The sequence below is a fragment of the Anopheles aquasalis genome, chromosome 3, assembly GCF_943734665.1.
Source record: "Anopheles aquasalis chromosome 3, idAnoAquaMG_Q_19, whole genome shotgun sequence".
NCBI classification, from domain to species: Eukaryota; Metazoa; Arthropoda; class Insecta; order Diptera; family Culicidae; genus Anopheles; species Anopheles aquasalis.
In genome coordinates this window covers 56,276,049-56,293,548 of record NC_064878.1, presented here as the reverse complement: position 1 = coordinate 56,293,548, position 17,500 = coordinate 56,276,049, and the positions used below count along the sequence as shown (strand labels likewise).

Here is a 17,500-nt window from a genome sequence, read left to right as displayed (position 1 = left end):
CTGTTGGTGTTGAGCTGCTGCCATACCGACTGGCGTGATGGCAACCACCGGTGACGGAGGTGCAATCGCTGATCGTCTCGATTTGCTTCGCCGCGACGCGATGAGCGATAGTGGTGTCGTTGCAGTAGGCGGTGGTGCTGGTGCCCCACCATCCTCTCCATCCATATCATCATCCTCTATGACAACACAGTCCTCCTCTTTGTCACTCAATATCGTTACATCTCCATCACAGTCACCATTCTGTAGCTGGCGGCTGGCTGCGTTAGCAACGACACCGTTAGCGGCGACGGCGGTAGGATTAAAGACTCCTCCTGCTCCTTCGCCAGTCGATCCCTTACCCACTTCCTCGTTCTTGGCGGGCTCGTTCACTTTTGGTTTCGGCTGCTGTTGCTCCTCACCATCGGAATCGGAGTTTATGCTCACAGGCTTGTCATCGTCATCCTCCTCCTCATCCTGCTCCATAGGCTCCTCCGTCGATCTTGCACCATCGACGGTGGACTTAGCGGCGGTGATGGTGGTGCTAGGTTCGCTGGCCTTCTGGTGCCCATTGGTGACGGTGGTACTGGAAACCGTCGAGGATCCGTTATCCTTCTCACCTTCTTTGGTTCTTGCCACTGCTACCACTGGCGCTTTGGATTGGTTCCGGTCCTCTTCCCTGCTTTTGCCATTCGGCTGCCCCTCCGCACCACCGCCGCTCGTTTTCACTTCCTTTACTGGCGATTCGTCCACCTCCATCGGTTCTTCTTCCTCCTCCTCTTCCGGTATGGTATCGTCCAGGTCGAGATCTATCACACCGTCGCCACCGCCGTCTGTGGTTTCTTTTTCCGGTCTCCGCCGGTCCGCTTGCTTATCGTCGGCTTGCGATGGACCAGAAACACCGTCACCATTCACAGAACCGTTGCTGCTTTCAGTACCACCAGCCTGCTGCTGTTTCTTCTGGATCTTGCTCGTCGTATCGTCCTTCTCCGCGCTGCTGCTTCTGCTGTTGCTACGCTGACGTTTGCTGGTCGTCTGCTTTGACGTTTCCTTTTGTGACGTAGTCCCCCTCGCCTGCTGGGTATCGGCCGAACCGTCCTCATCATTCTCGTCGTTGCCGGCGTCGTCTGCATTTGCCTTCTTCTCACTAGATGGCGTCGCCGTGGAGGACTTCTCGGCCGCTTGACCATCCTCATCATTCACCTTCTCCGTTTGCTCCACTGCACTGTCATTTGGTTGTCGATCACCATCGAGCTTTTCCTTCCCTTCTTCTGCACCACCATCGTCGTCCGCGTTGCTGGCATTTTCAATTCCCTTGCTATCGACCACTTTCTTTGTCTTCTGCAGCAATATCGCTGCAGCATCTGTCCCTGTAGCTGTTGCTGCTTCTCCAGCTAGTGTGGTAACGCCATTCAGCTCTCCATTTTCCTTCAGCTGCTCGCTGGCCGTCGTTTCCGTGGCGTTGGCACCGACCTCACCCATCGCTTGTTTGCTGGAGGACGTCGGATGGCCAACACCGGCCGCACCTCACCGCGTCAACCGCGTGCCAGTCTCGTGCAGGCGTCCTCCTCCTTCACCGTTTTCCTCTCGGGAGGGCTCGGTTCTTCGCTCACGTCGATCGATTCAACCAAAAGGGACCTAAAATGAGAAAACAGAAATTGCGATTAGAGGACACGCGTGGGACTAACGAAATCCAGTTGACTCTGACTATGGACTACTAGTAGCTAACTTATGGCCTGCAGTGCTACTGTAACAGCAGCTGCATCAGGACACGCCCCAAGGGACTGCTCACTATTTCTCTCCCTCTCTGTCACCCTTCTCTGTATCCAACCGGCCTATCACCTTCTTTATCAATGAAACTATTCGCATAAAACAGTTGCCTAATCCTTAACCATCGATCGCTACCCCTCAGACCCCACCGATCAATGCTTCTGTTACTAACGAGGGCGGTTGGATGCAGTGTGTCTCTTGCTGTACACCAAATGCGTGCAATACACGTCACCATCATCGTCATCATCCTGTGCTGATGACGATAATCACGGTGACGGTGATGATGATGATGATGATGACGATGCAGCAGTGTACATGGGGCCCGTGGGTTGGTGTATGGTGGGCCGAGAAAAATAGTTAAATTATTGGCACACCCCACACACCCACACAATGGCAGCAACAGCAGCACACCAAAACTCTCTGGCCAGGAGGAAGGGGAAAGGAAAAGAAGAAGTGGGTGGTGGGAGGGGGGCATGCACACATACAGCACAACCGAAGCGAAGCGGACAAACCCAGCAGCTCGCCCGTTCGTTCGGTGGTGGGAATGGAAAATCGGAAAAGGAAAGGTCAGGGAAGTAGGCGGGTGGACCGGAGTTTCTGGTACTCCACTCTTCTCCTGATAACCTCCCGTACACCTTCCTCCCTTCACCTCCCATCCCTTGTTGAGCGATTCGACGAGAACTAATCGATAAAATCGTCCTCTCGCTTTTGGTGCGCATTGCTCCTCTTCATCGTCCTGCTCTCGTTGGTATGTGTGCCCCCCTCCGCCGGAGTGGTTGAGTTGTGCCAAGGGGCACATACAAACCCCAACTGGACACACATACCACACCACCACCGACAGGACATCCAGCTAGCCAGCCAGCCAGCCGTCCAGATCGAGAGAGACAGAGTATGAGAGCGAAAGACGAAGAAGATAACAGTAAATCCTTGCCGCCACTCTGCTGGTGAGGATGATGGCCATAGCCTACTGGATCAGGGAGTTCATGACTCCCTTCTTCCTCTGGGTTCGTTCCCATGCCCGGTGTGTGTTACTCAGAGGTTACCTGGCCGGGACCCCGGGACATTGGCCAACTGCGAACCCGGGACACCGGGAAGCCACATGCCGGTCGAGCAATACACCTCCCTTACCCCAAAAGATCCATAAGCTGTCCCCCCTTTCAACCTCTTCCCGGTGGTCGTACCACGATCTTCTATCATTTTCGCTCCTTCTCTGTTTCTCTCTCTCTACCTCTCTCCCTTTCTCTTTGTCGCTCCTCTAGTGGCATTTCCCGCTGCTACCCCGCTCCTCCACACCATACCACAGTCGTTGTGCACTAGAGGTTGCTGCATCTCGCTCGCTCACTCTCCCTCTCTCTCTCTCTCTCTCTCATTCTCTCAAAAACGATGTACCCTGCCGCACCTCTCGGTGCCATGCTGCCCGCCTGCTAACCCGCCAGCCCGCCAGCCCTCTGCGCGATTACTCACAGCACACGCACACATACAGAGGCGCGCGCGCCAACCGGGTCCCTCTACGAAAGCGGGGCAGCGCCAAAAGATATTTGTATGTGGGCTGCTCGTGTGCGCACACCGAGGAGCTTACAACTGACAGCTCCTTTCGTCCCTCCCGGCCCGGGATCCTCCACCCTTCCGCTCCGCTCTTCGCCTACCACTTTTAACGAGAGAAGAACCCCAAGCCAGGGTACAGACGCACGGACGCACAGGGGCGGTGGTGGTGTGTGCCCTCTGGTGGTGCGCTACAACAAAATGGTGGCCGCCGCGTGGTGCACATACAATGCGTGCATGCGTGCGTGCGTGCGTATATGCCCCGCTTGTTACATGAGCCGCTGAACGGGCACAGTAGGCGGTGGAGGAGTAGTAGAAGGGTTAAGCCCATTGTTTTTCATGCTTGATTTCAAATTATCCGATGCACCAGGGAACTGGGGGTTGATTGATGTCGGCTGACTGTCTCGTCTCTTTTGCAAATTCTTGGGATCACAACAACAGCATGAGATCGATCCTGAAAATTTAAATTCCGCATATTTCGACATGCTCTGTGTGAACCTTTTTCACCCTTTCCCGCCGTCCTACCGTCCAAGCAACCATCGATTGCCAAATCCATCATCATCGTCAACCAGCGCACAGCACAACCAACAACAACAACAACAACAAGGCAGGCTGCGAAAAGCAAATGCGTCAGACACACCACAGGTACACGGACGCCGTGCGCACACCAACAAATAACGGAACGGGAAGATGGAAGAGGGGAGGGCAGTGAGTGAGGAAGGGTGCGCGATCTAACGGCATGATGGTGGTGTGCGCAGCGGTGGCAGTGGCGGTGGTGCTGGCTGAGCTGGCGTGTTTGTTCCGCCGTAGCCGCCACCACCGCCAACCACCGTCCGTTGTTGCTGTTGTTGTTCTGTGTCACCGACGACGATGGTGACCACTAGATGGCAGCACCGGTATCGAAATCTTGCGACTGCCACCGCGTGCTCCGTCACAGCATAGACCCTCGCTGCCTCCGCTGCCCCGCGTCCCGACAGACACCTCCCCTGCTTGGTCCCCTCTTCGGCCGTCCCGGGGATGATATCGCTTAGCAACAACCGGCCGGAGGGGAGGAGGAGCAAGGAGTTTCTTCTGGCTACTAAGAGTGAAGAGCAGAATGAGATGCTGATGACGAGGAGGAGCATGATGATGATGATGATGGTATGATGACGATAGATGATAGAGAGCGAGATGATCGAAGGTCGGTCGCTGGAGGAACACGTGTGTCCTCTTGCCAAATGATTCGCGTTCCAGCTCTCTCTCTCTCTCTCTCTCTCTCTCTCTCTCTCTCTCTCTCTCTCTCTCTCTCTCTCTCTCTCTCTCTCTCTCGCTCTGCAGACAAAGCTAGGGGTTTCCAGAGCGAGGAAAAAGGGTAAGGAACGGAGACTACTTGGACCACGTAGCAAATAGAGGAAGAAAAGCGACGAAAATAATGAGGAAAAATAAAAAGGGAAAATTATATCCAGCAATCCGTCGTCATCTGATGCCGATGATGATGATGATGATGATGATGGTTGCATGAAAATCCCTGGTGCAGTGCACCACGTACCTTGAAACACAAGCATCTCCTCGAGACAGCCTCCTCTGATCAGGAGCAGCAGCAGCAGCAGCAACCCGGCAACGAGGAGAGGTTTCTGTCTGTTTGGGGTTCGACAACGCAAAGGAGGTCCCGGGACTTGCTGCTGCTGCGACTGCTGCTGGTGCTGACGAAAACTGTCAAAACGAGGGTATCTCGGTGCTCCACACACGCACCGGCCGTGGCGCAGCAGTGGAGGCGTGTGGAGTAATCGCCCAAAAGAAGAACGGAGAAGAAGAAGAAAGAACGGACTGCGGTGGTAGCGGCGCCAGCGAAGCAACCGGGTGGTGGTGGTGTGTTGTGCGAAAGACAGAGAGGGAACGAGATAAAGCAGCATTTTCCAACCGTCCACCACACCACCGCCTTCTTCTGCTTCTCTCTTCTTGCTTCCCACCACCGGGACCACCACCAGCACCCGCCGGCACCCGGCACCCGGCACCGCCATCTCATGCAAACATGAATCGCCGCCATTTTGAAAGTGCCAAATATGCTTTTGCTGTCCGTTTGCTATGTTCGTGTGTTCGTGTGCGCGAGCATGTGTTTGTGTGCCGGTGTTGCGAAGGTTCTAGCAAATCCTCGCCAATACCATCACCTCCCTTCGCTTGGTGGTCGGAAGGGAAGGAAGGCCGACAGGGGGGGATGGATTTCTGCAAATGATACAAAACGAAAAAAGGACATCTTGCAGCAGTGGCAACGGTACACGAGGTTGCCAATGTTGATGCCGTTAGCCGTTGTTCGACAGATCTTTTTCCAAAAGATTTCTGTGCCACCGTTAGGTTCTCTTTTTCTTTTTGTTGTTGGGACCCTCCCGATCTAGATCTGGTTCGGGATATTTTAATGTTCACGAAAACATCCAAGAGCATTGCTAATAGTGGTGCTGCATTAGTAGACAGCAGTTCAAAAGAATTGTATGATCAGATCCAGGATATCCATTTCGATCATATAGAGCCCACATCTCTGTATTCTTCTAGGATGTAAACTACACCTTATGGAGTATGATCTGCAGGACAAGGATACTAGTTTTGTCTTAAGCAGCAGATAAACCCAAGAGTGCATCCAGGGATGTGCAATATCAGTTCTGAGCTGCAGGATACAAAATGTGCTTTCAACGGACACGTAACGACGTTATGTATCCGCAAGCCATTTCTTTGGTCCCGATTGACAAATCAAATTAACACGCGGTGTCCTTCAATTTCCCATGATCTTCGTCTTTATGACGCGCGATCCATCGCCAGCTGGTATCGTAGTATCGACTGGTTAGCTTTTGTAGGAGCCAATTTCCTGGCCAATATCTATGCATCAGTTTTCCCAGCACAGCATTTTTGAGCGATCCGTTAGGTCCGTATCCTGGTGGTGCTTTCCATAAGCCACACGGCACGACACAGCAAACATTAGTGACAAATGGTCAGGGAAAGGTGGAAACGAGGCAAGGAAAGAAGGCTAGATGGTAAAACGGTAGCCTCGGTAGGAGGTTGAAAAGCGACGTCGAGACAAAAAGCATAAGAATGAGAGAACTTACTCGGTAACACGGAGAGGGAGAGAGAGAGAGAGAGAGAGAGAGAGAGAGAGAGAGAAAGAGAGAGAGAGAGTGCAGGAGACCGGACTAGCGAGAGATGAGAGAGAATTGCGTGTGGTGATCGACAAAAGGAGAGAGAGCAAGAGAGAGCCGGATCACGGACCTGAGGCAAGGGTCTGGGGTGCGGACATGGTGTACAGCAAGCCATCGGATGGGAGAGTCCACCGCTACACTTCCCCCCCCCCCCCCTCATGACAAGAGGTCCCTCTCTTGGATTTGGACGGATGGTCCAAGGGGGGTGACTGTTGCTGGGTGCAAGGAAAGGGGGTGAGGGGCAGTAGTAGTAGTAGTCACAGGAAGGGAGGAGCGGAGGGGGAGGGGGGGAGGTCGAGGAACTTGGATGAATTGATTTAGAGAGGCACGGCGGAAAGCACGGCAGATGCGGGAAGTGAGGGGAGATGATGGAGAGTCGGAAAGGGGGTTAGGATAAGGGGCACGCGAGGGTGGGAACGGTGCGTGGGAGGCAAGGGAAACGCGCGCGCGTTCGGCGCATGTTCCTGTGCTGGTGTTGGTTGGTTTCTGTGCTCGGCTCGCTGTGCGCACTCTGCGTCTCTCGTTACCACCCGACCCCCCCCCCCCCGCCGACGGTTGTTGTGTGTGCCACTTCCCTCCCCCTCTTACTATCCATATCTTGGGATGGATGATGTCGTACGATCGGAAGAAAGGGGATTGGTGTTGTTGTTGTTGTTGCCAAGGAAGTCCAAAAGGAAGAAAAACTATCCGCAAAGCGACGAAAGGTTGCCGAGCAAAGTGAAGGAGTAAGCGGATGATCCCAGATAGGACATGGACCTGGACTCTGGACCTTACCTGGAGAGGGAAAGAGGGGAATAGGATTCGACCATCAACGCAGATAACAATGTTATGTTAAGGTACGAGTGCGTGTGTATGTTTGTGGGCGCCTTGAGAGAATGTAATCTTCAGCACCAAATGCCGGTGTGCATGGGTGAAAGAGAGAGAGAGAGAGAGAGAGAGAGAGAGAAAGAGAGAGAGAGAGAGAGAGAGAGGCTGTAGATGCAAGCAAGAGAAGTTTGCTTAAAAGTTACTAAACAAAACAAGATTCAAGAACAATCTACGAAGCCGGATCGCCATCGGATCCGAATTGCGTAAGCGACAGCAGTAACAGAGAGCGGAGGGTTCATAAATACCAGACTTAGATTATTAGACACTAAGATTTACATTCCATTTTCCATTTTGTATTGGATCTTGTATTGTCTTTTGATTTGAAATAAGGATTAGATGTGGCACGGGAAAGTAGACCTTATTAGCAACCGTAACACAATCATGAAACAACAGTAAGCTTTTGACTTTGATTGATAACACAGTGTTTTCTCATGTTAAATGCTTTAAAGATTGTTTAAACTAAGCATATGATACATGATCTGCTGTAAAAAAATTAGGATTTTACGGTTATTTATTAATTATCAAATTATTAATTTTCACTCGGATATTCACTCTTCGTTAAACAATCTAATTCCAATCTGTATTTCTGGTTCACATCTACCCGGCATGCTGAGATCTGTTTTCATTCATGCCGTAAATTTAAGAAAGACTTTCCACAAAACATGACTTTCAAACGTAAATTTAACATCTGTGTTCCCGTGACATCCGGAACTGTACCAAGGATGCCAACAATACACTGGTCAGTCAGATAGGTTTTTTTCAGGTGTTGCTGCACTGAGCCCCACGATTAATCAGAATGTGTATCTGAAAGGATGAGCAGTACCGCCAACAGGGATGTGCAGGGAAATGGCTGCATTCACCGCCGACCTAGCAACACTCTCTGCGGGCTCAATGCACCACACAATCGACAACACACCGACCGCTATGGCGTATGTGTCGCGGCGTTGACTCGTTAGCGTTATTATGTCCCACTTTCCCATTTAATTAATTCGATTTTTCACGGCAGCCCCCGAGAGCCCCCCCAAGAGCCCGTTAATCACAGCAACGCACCATCATCATGCGTGCGCCCGCTTGTGGCAGTGTTGGTGTCAGAGTGTGCTGGTATGCAGAGAGTGTGCCAGCATCGCCCTCTCCCCATAGAAGACACACTGTCGGGTCGGATGCGAAATGAAAGGCTTAAACAGCATAATTCTCGACGGGGCGACGTCACGCGGTGGACGGTGGGGTCTCGTGTCTCGTTGATGGTGCTTTGCAGATGAAACTTTCTGTTTTTCAAGCCTCTTTGACCAATTTACCACGTCGCGCGTCCCGTGGCCTTGACCATCGATATTACGTTTGAATGTCGGAACAGGAGACCGCCGTTTTATGATCACTTATGGGCGGGTGTTGTTTATATACTGCCAGCGTGAGACTGAGCGGAGAAGTAGTGGGTCGGTAGTTGATGCCTTCGGCGCGGCTACAGCTTTTGCAGCAGCAAAAGCAGCAGAGCAATAAACAAATAAATGGAGCTGCTCGTTGATTTTCGAAAAACCATTTGACACGATCCTGCACCAGATGTACGCAAAGCGTGGCTAGAGAGAGTATGAACTTGAACTCCCAGGCAAAGCAGCAACAGCGCACCGGTCATCAGAGGAACCAATCCTTTTGCATGCTGCAGGAGCTTCTTCTGGTGTGCAGCATCGCTCTTGCAGAACTGGGGATATTATTAGCACATTGAGAACCTTTTCCAGGCGCATAGGTAGCTGGGAGTCAGCTGCAGAAGCAATATGGCCACCAAATGCTGCAGCAAAGTGACGTAACAATGCGATGCGAATCTTCTTTCGGTTCATTCACACCAGCTCAGAAGCAGCCGGTGGGGAGCGAAGAACCAGTGTTGGTTTACTTTTACCATTCTTTTTCCGGTTTCGCATGCCACGCATTGCCCATTTTATGAGCTTCGGCAAACAGCGATGATCAGTGACGCCTCACTGAGTTCAATAAGTCCATCAATTGTCATCACAAATGATTGCTTATTAATGAACAATCCATAACACTGGCGAGCATAATCGTTAAGAAGGATTTTCTCTGATCCCCCCTGATTGATCCTGGTGCTGCCATTACAAGATCTGATTTGTTTTCTTTCTCAAAACTGGTCTCTAGATGAAAGAGCTCGGTGTGTCCTGTGGGACTGGAGTAGTGGATAGCATTAGTGTAAACACGACATCACGTCACCAATCTGTCATCATAGGATACACTAGGATACTGCAAGGAAGAAAGGACATGGTAGTAGGCCGCGACAAAGAAAGTCGAATCCCGGGTATCGATCTTCGTCGAACAGAACTGTCCTGTCATTAGAGAGAAACTGGCAATTTGTTCCATTTTCAAAAAATGGTTTTTGCAGAAATCCCGACCACACACGCGCACACAGAGTGCCTTAAAACAGCAGCAAACCACTAGAGGAAAATTCCTTTAACGACCGCGAACATATCCAAGTCCCCCGCGACACTGTCGTTCCTCGTCCTGCACCCCCCCCCCCCCTTCCTTCGAAGCATTATGTTGTCAAGAAGTGCGCTCCACATCCAAGCCACCGCGAAGCGAAGAGAGCGCGGAAGCCAGAGGAAAAATAAGCGCGCACAAGCAACATCAGCGTAGCCGGTTGCAATGGTGATGATCATCAGCATCATCATCATCAACAACAGCATCAGCAGCAGCGAGTTGGTGTATTTGTGCCCAGTGCACACAGTCCTGTATGTGTGCTGCTCACACGTACAGAAAGGCAACGAGTCGCCAGCAAGTTTTGGGCCAACGAAACCAAAAACCATTGATGGTGGGAGGGGGTGGTGAAGGGGGTGTTGAAAGGAGGATGCGTAAAGAGGAATAGGAAGAGCGGGAAGCGCAAAGTTTGGAGGATGAAGGGTGGCGATCGAGTGATGGTGGCTTCGAGGGGAAACAAGAGAGAGAAACAGAGAGACAAAAAGAGAAGGAGAGAGAGAGAGAGCGGGTGGAGAAATGAATAGAAGTGGATGGATCCGTGCGCCCCGCAAGCTCCAATCCCATCACCACCATTCTGCACTCTGTCCACCTCCCCCTCATCGGTTGCCCCAACAACCCACCGTCGCTGATAGGCCTGGGGTGGGGGGGGGGGGGGGGGTGTTGGGGAGCAGATAGGCGGTGGAGGTTGATGACGAAGGCATGGCGACGAAAACGACGACGACGGTGGCGGCGTACTACACAGGATAAGATAGAAAAGCGATGCTCACGGTAGGCGAGAGAATGAGAGAGAGAGAGAGAGAGAGAGAGCAGGAACAAGAGGGAAGAGAGTGCACCACAGAGTGACGTTCACGCAACATTGCCCCGATCCGCGACGAAAGAGAGAGAGAGAGAGAGAGAGAGAGAGTGATCGAGTGCGAATATATCTGGCCGAGAGGCGAACGTCATAGAAATTTACCAAAAGCAGCAGATAGAACGTACGAGGAAGAAAGAAAGAGAGAGAATACATAAGTTTATGCTGCACAGATAGAGAGAGAGAGAGAGAGAGAGAGAGGTAGAGAGAGAAGGAAGACACGCAAAGAGAGTTGGAGCTTTTTTTTTTGTTTTTAGTAACTTGTTTTTGCTCCACAATGGGGCCGCTGTTGGTGGCAGCGAGCGGTCGAACAATAATGATGGAGAAGAACGTCAAACGAAAGAGGACAAGGGGGGTTGGGGGGTAGGATCACCAGAAGTGGCACGGTTCGGAAGGGGAGCTGCTGCGCAGAATATGTGGTAATGTTGCTGCAGTTGTTGTAGGGTTTGCTGAGGAGGGCGTGGAGGACAAGGGGTACAGGAGGAGGACGAGATAAAGAACCTCACCATTACCTAGCACGCACCACACACTCAGACACACACGTGGACAGACGACACGCGGACGTCGTTCGTCAATTAATAAGTGAAGGGTCACGCGGGACAGGGAACAGCGAAGGGTGAGGAAGCGTCGTGCGAAGGATGGCGAGGAGACGCGCGAATTGACCGAAAATGGCGGATGGTAGAAACAACACAACCGAAAGCATTGATTCCTCCCCGAGTTGACAGCCGAAGGGGGAACAAACACCACAACACAAACATGCACACAGCCATAGCAGAGCATACTACGTCAGCAGCCTGCTGCGGTTGCTGTTGTTATTCGTGTCAGCATTCTCGCGGAGGGAATACCTGGGGCAACATGCATCGCACCAGCCAGTCAGCAATCGTCTGTGTTATCCTTGCTTCCATGTTTTGGCTTGAACGAGCAGGTCATGGTTTTGCCAAGGAGCGAACGCAGACCTAACGACGCATCGGAGCGCATTGTACCCCAAGACTGTACTACTGTGCTGTGAGCGAGATGCATCATGGTTGGAAAAGCCAAGTGAAAGCCACCGCTCCCTTGACTAGTTTTCTTCGCTTTCCCAGAGCCGTTATTCCCCGGTAGCAGGAGGTGGTGTGTAGTGGATAACTTCCGTTAGCTGCAGTTGATTACGGAACTGATTTGCGGCGATGCGCCGTTCCTTCTTCAGAAGTGGATCGATCGCGTACATCGATCCTTGTTCGAGTACTGCTGCATCACGTTCATTTGTTACTGCCATCCTGGGGCTACCGGTGAACCATAATGTTGGGGATCTTTCCCTTGCGGACTTCGGGACTTCTTCTCCGTTAGCAATTTCTAGTGTTACTGCGATTAGCCATGCCTGTGCTCTACTCTTGACAGTTGCCTAGTAGTTGAATTGTTCCTTCGTTTCTACTCGCGTGGCGTCACTTTGGCGTTCTAGCCACAACCCAAGCAAGCCTCTTCGTGGTCCTGCGATACATCTCAAGCGCCGGCGAGGCGGGTGTTTAATGGAACTGGGCCGCTGCGGTTGGAGCAGCTGGCTGTTCCTCCTCTCTCCCTTCACCACTTGTCACCGGCCACTTATGATGGGGACTGACGGTAATGTTGCGTTGCCTAAAGGGACGAACAACGACAAGGGTCTAGGGTTCACTTCATATGGACACGCTGTGGAAGGGATCGCAATCGTAAATGGGCAAGGGAGGTCAAGTCAATTTGAAGATTCGTTGCCAAGGAAGCAATGCGTGCGCTGAGATGTGCGTTTGTAGCAAACGCGGGAGCTTCACCAAGTTTCACGCAAACCGATGATGTGGTGAGTCATTGGAAAATTGCTGAGCCCCAGGCCAGGTTCCCTACTGATGAATGGTTAACAAACAGGAGGAAACAAGGAAAACCCAGTAAAGTGATCGAGGGGACTTAAACACGATTTTGAATGAAACCAGAATATGCTGATTGACATCGTATAGCGAATAACGAATGGAATTGAAGTTTTCCAACAAGAAACGAGTTGCACAAGAGTACCACCAACAACACCGGCCACATTTACATTATATAACGTAAGCTGCATTATGTAACACGCTTGTTGTGAGCTGATAAAAAACGATTTTTCATATAAATCAGTGAAATTCTTCAAATTCAAAAGGCAATCCATCTCCTCATAGTTTTTCGTAAATGTTATACTATCTTGTGAAGAGCAAAAGAGGTTTCTCGTTATTTTATTTTTTTGAGTTTTCTTTCCCTGCCTCCCCGCCCGCTCATCACGAAACGTGTTCTCCCCGATCCTACCTCAAGCTACCCGTGCCGTGCCCTTCTAACCACCACCACCCCACAACCCAGCTCCACACCATGTCAACCCGCCCGCCCTCCCTCCAACCCACCCCACCCCACCCCACACCCTCTCCTCTAGCCATTCGAAAACAAAGATTCCAAATCATGCTGCCTCGCAACCCTCTCCCCTTCCTGGCTCACCGCGCCGCGTCGCGTCTCTTCATCCCAGTGCCAACCTCGCTCCCCACCCCATCCCACCTGCCACCCTCTTCTTCTACATCTTTTATTTCTGAATTTCATCCAATCCCCGCGAACAGCCGCTTGCCTCACCACCCGCCACCCGGCCTGTCCTACCGTTACCCTTCCTCCGCTACACCCCCCCCTCAACCGACCGGATCTTCACCCAAAGTAGAGCCAATGGCACACACACACACACACACACGCAACCCCTCTCGGTCCCGGCCGCTCACAGACTCACTCACACAAACGCACAGAACGCGCGGACCAGAAGGAGCCTGCAACAGCGACACCAGCGGTGGACCAGCAGTGAAGTGGTGCCGCGCCAACCCACCCACCCTTTTGCCCCCTTGCCATACGATCGCCTTCCTCTCTCTCTCTCTCTCGCTCTTTCTCTCGTTTCCCTGTGTCCCGCTCTCTTTGCGCTCTTCGGGGCCCTGTTGCCAATGTGGCAGTGTATCCAGGACACGACCTCTACACACCACCATCGCCTCCTGTTGCCGCCTGCCACCCCCCTTCCCCGGGGGTCCAGAGATGACAGCAGGAAGGATGGGTCGTCGTCCGGGAAGGTGGAGGAGGAAACCATGCCACCGATTTATCCATTCTCTCTCGCTCGCTCTCTCTCTCTATGTCTCTCTGATTCTGGTGGTCCGCCACTACGGGGCGCCACCATCGCCGCCAACTTCGTTTTGCTCAGAGGGGGTAGTGGTGGCGGTGAGGAAAGGATGAGGATGCCATGGTTATGCTCCCATCGGGTGTGGGCAACGGGTTGGTGGCCGATACCGAGAAAAATCGACTCCACTCCGTCGTAAGGATCATCCTAGGACCTTCTTCGTCCGCAACACGAAGGGGATTGTTGATCCTCCTCGAAGAAGAGGAAGGGTATTGCGGCTTCCGAAACAAACACACACCGGGCCTCATCTTGGTGCGCTGATAAATGGCAGAACATAACGGTCCGTGACAGGTAGAGGTGAGGTGTTCGGTGAGGAGATTGTGCATGAGCGAGACACACGTTCAGTGCAGCTGAAAAGGAAGGAAGCGAGAATGAGACAGCGAGCGAGTGAGAGGAGAGCTGGTGGATGTGGGTCCCACCAACCCCCGCAGCGTTGGCAGGGACGCAGCGCGGCCACCACCAGAGAGAGAGAGAGAGGCGCGCGACCTGACAGAAAGGTTGACGCCGGAAATCGATTTGGAAAATCTTCTTCAGTTCCCTGGACCGGCGATTTCCTTGGCAAGATCACCAACATCGGATCCGATCCGACTGGTTTTACTAGAAAACAACATCCGGCAAAACCAGGCTGGGGACTGGAGAAAGAAGAACGCGGAGAACACCAAGAGATGCCTTTTTTTTCGGGAGGAACAGCAGTTTACTTACTTTTTCCGGGCTACTGGCTGGATGGCGCCGCTTTTGCGATCGGAGTCGGTCGTTGGTTGCTTGATGACTAGAGGAGCCGAATACTGTTCGCTGCACACATGCACACAGAAACATACACAAACACGCGGCGCACACGCATAGAGAGCGCGTGGGGAACTGTCAAACCACAGCTGTTTACTGAAGCGAGAATCGGAGTTTCGAGTGAGTGAAAGAAGGGTTTTTAGAAAGAATAAAGCAACCGGCGGCGACACCGTTTCTCCCATGAGGACTCCCTAAAGCCTGTCGCCCAAAGGATAAAACAAACAAAATATGCTACATTCAGTGCACGGCACACGGCAGCATAACACAGCGTCGAAATGCATGTTGATGATGTTCCATGCTTTCGGCGGCGAGGGCTCGCATCTCATGATGCGCACAACACACACCAATGAGTTCGCCGGGTGGGAAATGACAACATAAAGGTGTGTGCGTGGTTGCGCGTGCTCGTTGTTCGTCATTACAACAGCGGGCGGGCGGACGGGCGGGCATGCTGCTCGTGGGGCAACAACTTTCGTCCCGCGACGTCGACCCAAATCGCGGCAAACGAAAGGGGTTTTAGTGAAATTGGCGCTCCGTGTGTGCTGTGTGCTGTGCAGCCGCCACCGTCGTCGCCATACGCACACCAGTTTTCATTTGTTTTCAAACGTTTTCGCTCTCAGCCGCGAGCGAACGCGCGCGTCATCTCATCACTTGCCACCTTCGATCATCGAACTCCGGACGATCCAAAGCGTGGCGGTGCCGGTGAAGCATAAAAAAAAATTGGTCTTTTATTTACAACAACACAACCTGGCCGCGCGGGGGCGCGCGCTGCTTAGTATGTTGACCGCCAAACACACCACAGCAACCAGAGAGGCCTTCTTCGCGCGGCCTTGTCCTTCACGCACTTCCAGCTGTTCCGCGAAATCCCGGTGGGACCGCGGAACCATTCACCGTTTGTCACCGGGGAGGAGCCTTTTAAACCCTGCGCACCATACCCTTTCTTGGGTTTCCACTGACGTCCCCTGCTCCCCCATCCCAACATCCTGCCGCTCTTGCTGGTAGTGTTCCATGCTGGCGCCACCACCTCCGCCACCGTCACTGCCCGACCATGCGACGCCATGTTGGAATTGGTTGGAAAATAGCTGATTCAACCTCACCGCCAGCCACACCTGCCACGCCACTTCACCCACCGTCCGCTGTGTTCCTCAGTGGTGGCGACGGACCAAAAGTCGCCACCGTTGTGCGCTCCACCGCCACACCACCACTCGCCCGCCTGCCCTTCCGACCCAACATGCGATTGGGGAAGAGGAAAACAGCAACCTCTGCAGCGGCAGCAGCACAAACCTCCCAACAGTTAAGTACACATACACACGCACCGCGAGCACAAACACACCACCTAGGGGCACGCACACATCGATCGTAGCAGTCGCGGCGTACGACGCACAGCCTGCTACTCCACCACCGCACCGCACCGCACCGCACCCTACGACAGTAGAGTTCCCATTTTTTTTCCTTTTCCTTGGGCCTGGCGCTGCCTACTTGGATGTCATCCGCTGCCGCTGCCGCTACCAGCTCCACCATCGTTCACGCAACCCTAGGATTGGCCCGGGGGTGGGCGGGTGAGGTTGGTGGAAGCGGCGGCAGGACCGGGCGCCTGTGCCTGTATGTGTGTGCACTTGGGTTGCTACGTACAAACCGGCGACCACAAACACATAGACATGTTTTTTTAAACATTCGCTTTACTTAGACCTCTCTCTCGCTCTCTCGCTCTCTCTTCCTCTCTCTCTGTCGCTCACGTTCTCTTTCTCGTTTTTTCACGTGCCATTTGGTGGAGCAGCAGGAAGGGGGGTGAGTGGGAATACACTTAATTCTACACACTTCCTCCCCATCGTCTCCTCTCCTCTATCTATCGGTCGTTGTGTTACTCTTGCAATTCAAACTTATGTATGAGCTCGTTATATTAGCGCGTCACATACGCGCTCACACACGCACAAACACACATGTACATGCACGGTGGCACTAGACGCGGGGAGGGCTGTGGCGGTCGGGGATTGCCTTGTGTGAAAAAAGTAGGCAGAGGGGTCCGCGGTCGTTGGCGAAGTGAAAAGCACTCAGTATGTTGTGGACGCGGCAGGAAAGGGTGAGAGGGGGCCAGGGGGGAGGTGTGCCGTAGTGGGCTTGTTCCCATTTCTGAGCCTCCGCGCTATGCACACACGCACGCACACATACACCCAAGTACGTGTCACATTCACAAGTTTCCCCCCCCCCCCCCCACACGATTTTCCACCGATGGGGAGGTTGGGAAATTCAAATGTTTAACCCGCGGCCGAGAAGTCGGTGGCTAGGACACATCCGTTCACTGTTCACAAGTTCACTTTCTTTGCACCTTTTGCTTTCCTTCACTTTTAAACGCCGCGTTACTTTCACGTCCTTCCGCTAGTAAAACGGTTAACGGTTTGGGGACGCCGATCGGACACGCACCGCGTACTAGGCGCGCACCTATAGCCCCAGAAGACTCAGGCGGTTAATACCTTTCGATGTTGTGCTCAGTTCAGCAAGTTGTTGGCCTTTCTGCTCACTGGTCAACGCCAAGGATCACACAACTTCAAACTTCGCCAAACCCTTTTTCACGGGAAAACACGCACGGAAGCACGCCAAAAACACGTCCGTGCGGCCTGAATGCTGAGAGCGAAATGAGAGAGAGAGAGGGAGAGAGAAAAAAGGCAGAGAGAATAACGGAGAAGTTTTCTTTCGCTCACTCCCTGGTGCAGAAACCAGCCAGAGCGAGAAGGACGAAAATGGCGCGTTTGGATGGGCAAGTTCGGGAGTCGAAATGTGGGAGTCCGGTACAGTGACCGGCACAAAAAAAGATCCACCCCTTGCACTGGGTCAATCGCTACAGGTCAATATTAAGCATGTTTTGTATTTTTTGTATTTCTTTTTAAATTTTAACCTACGTTAATCTAA

General features: G+C 52.6%; 2 protein-coding genes across 7 annotated transcripts in view; both read right to left on the bottom strand.

Annotated features, from left to right (window-relative positions):
- The window catches only part of LOC126574637 (uncharacterized), a 23,091-nt gene extending 5,882 nt beyond the window's left edge, over positions 1-17,209 (bottom strand). For 4 of the 5 annotated variants that reach the window (XM_050234946.1, XM_050234948.1, XM_050234949.1 and 1 more), the window contains exons 1-3: positions 17,065-17,209; positions 14,516-14,692; positions 1-1,614 (exon numbers count right to left, since the gene is read on the bottom strand). The exon at positions 1-1,614 is cut by the window's left edge and continues 1,659 nt beyond it. In XM_050234946.1, the coding sequence (XP_050090903.1) occupies positions 1-1,458 (1,458 nt within the window). In that variant the 5' untranslated portion in view covers positions 1,459-1,614; positions 14,516-14,692; positions 17,065-17,209. Of the gene's footprint in view, positions 1,615-14,051; positions 14,164-14,515; positions 14,693-17,064 lie in introns of all 5 variants that reach the window. The other variant, XM_050234947.1, reaches the window with a different exon arrangement.
- A 231-nt stretch (positions 17,210-17,440) lies between these two features.
- Positions 17,441-17,500, bottom strand: part of LOC126574658 (uncharacterized protein KIAA1143 homolog) — a 927-nt gene continuing 867 nt past the window's right edge. For both annotated transcript variants that reach the window (XM_050234982.1, XM_050234983.1), the window contains one exon: positions 17,441-17,500. This exon is cut by the window's right edge and continues 184 nt beyond it. In XM_050234982.1, coding sequence (XP_050090939.1) covers positions 17,497-17,500 — 4 coding nt within the window. In that variant the 3' untranslated portion in view covers positions 17,441-17,496.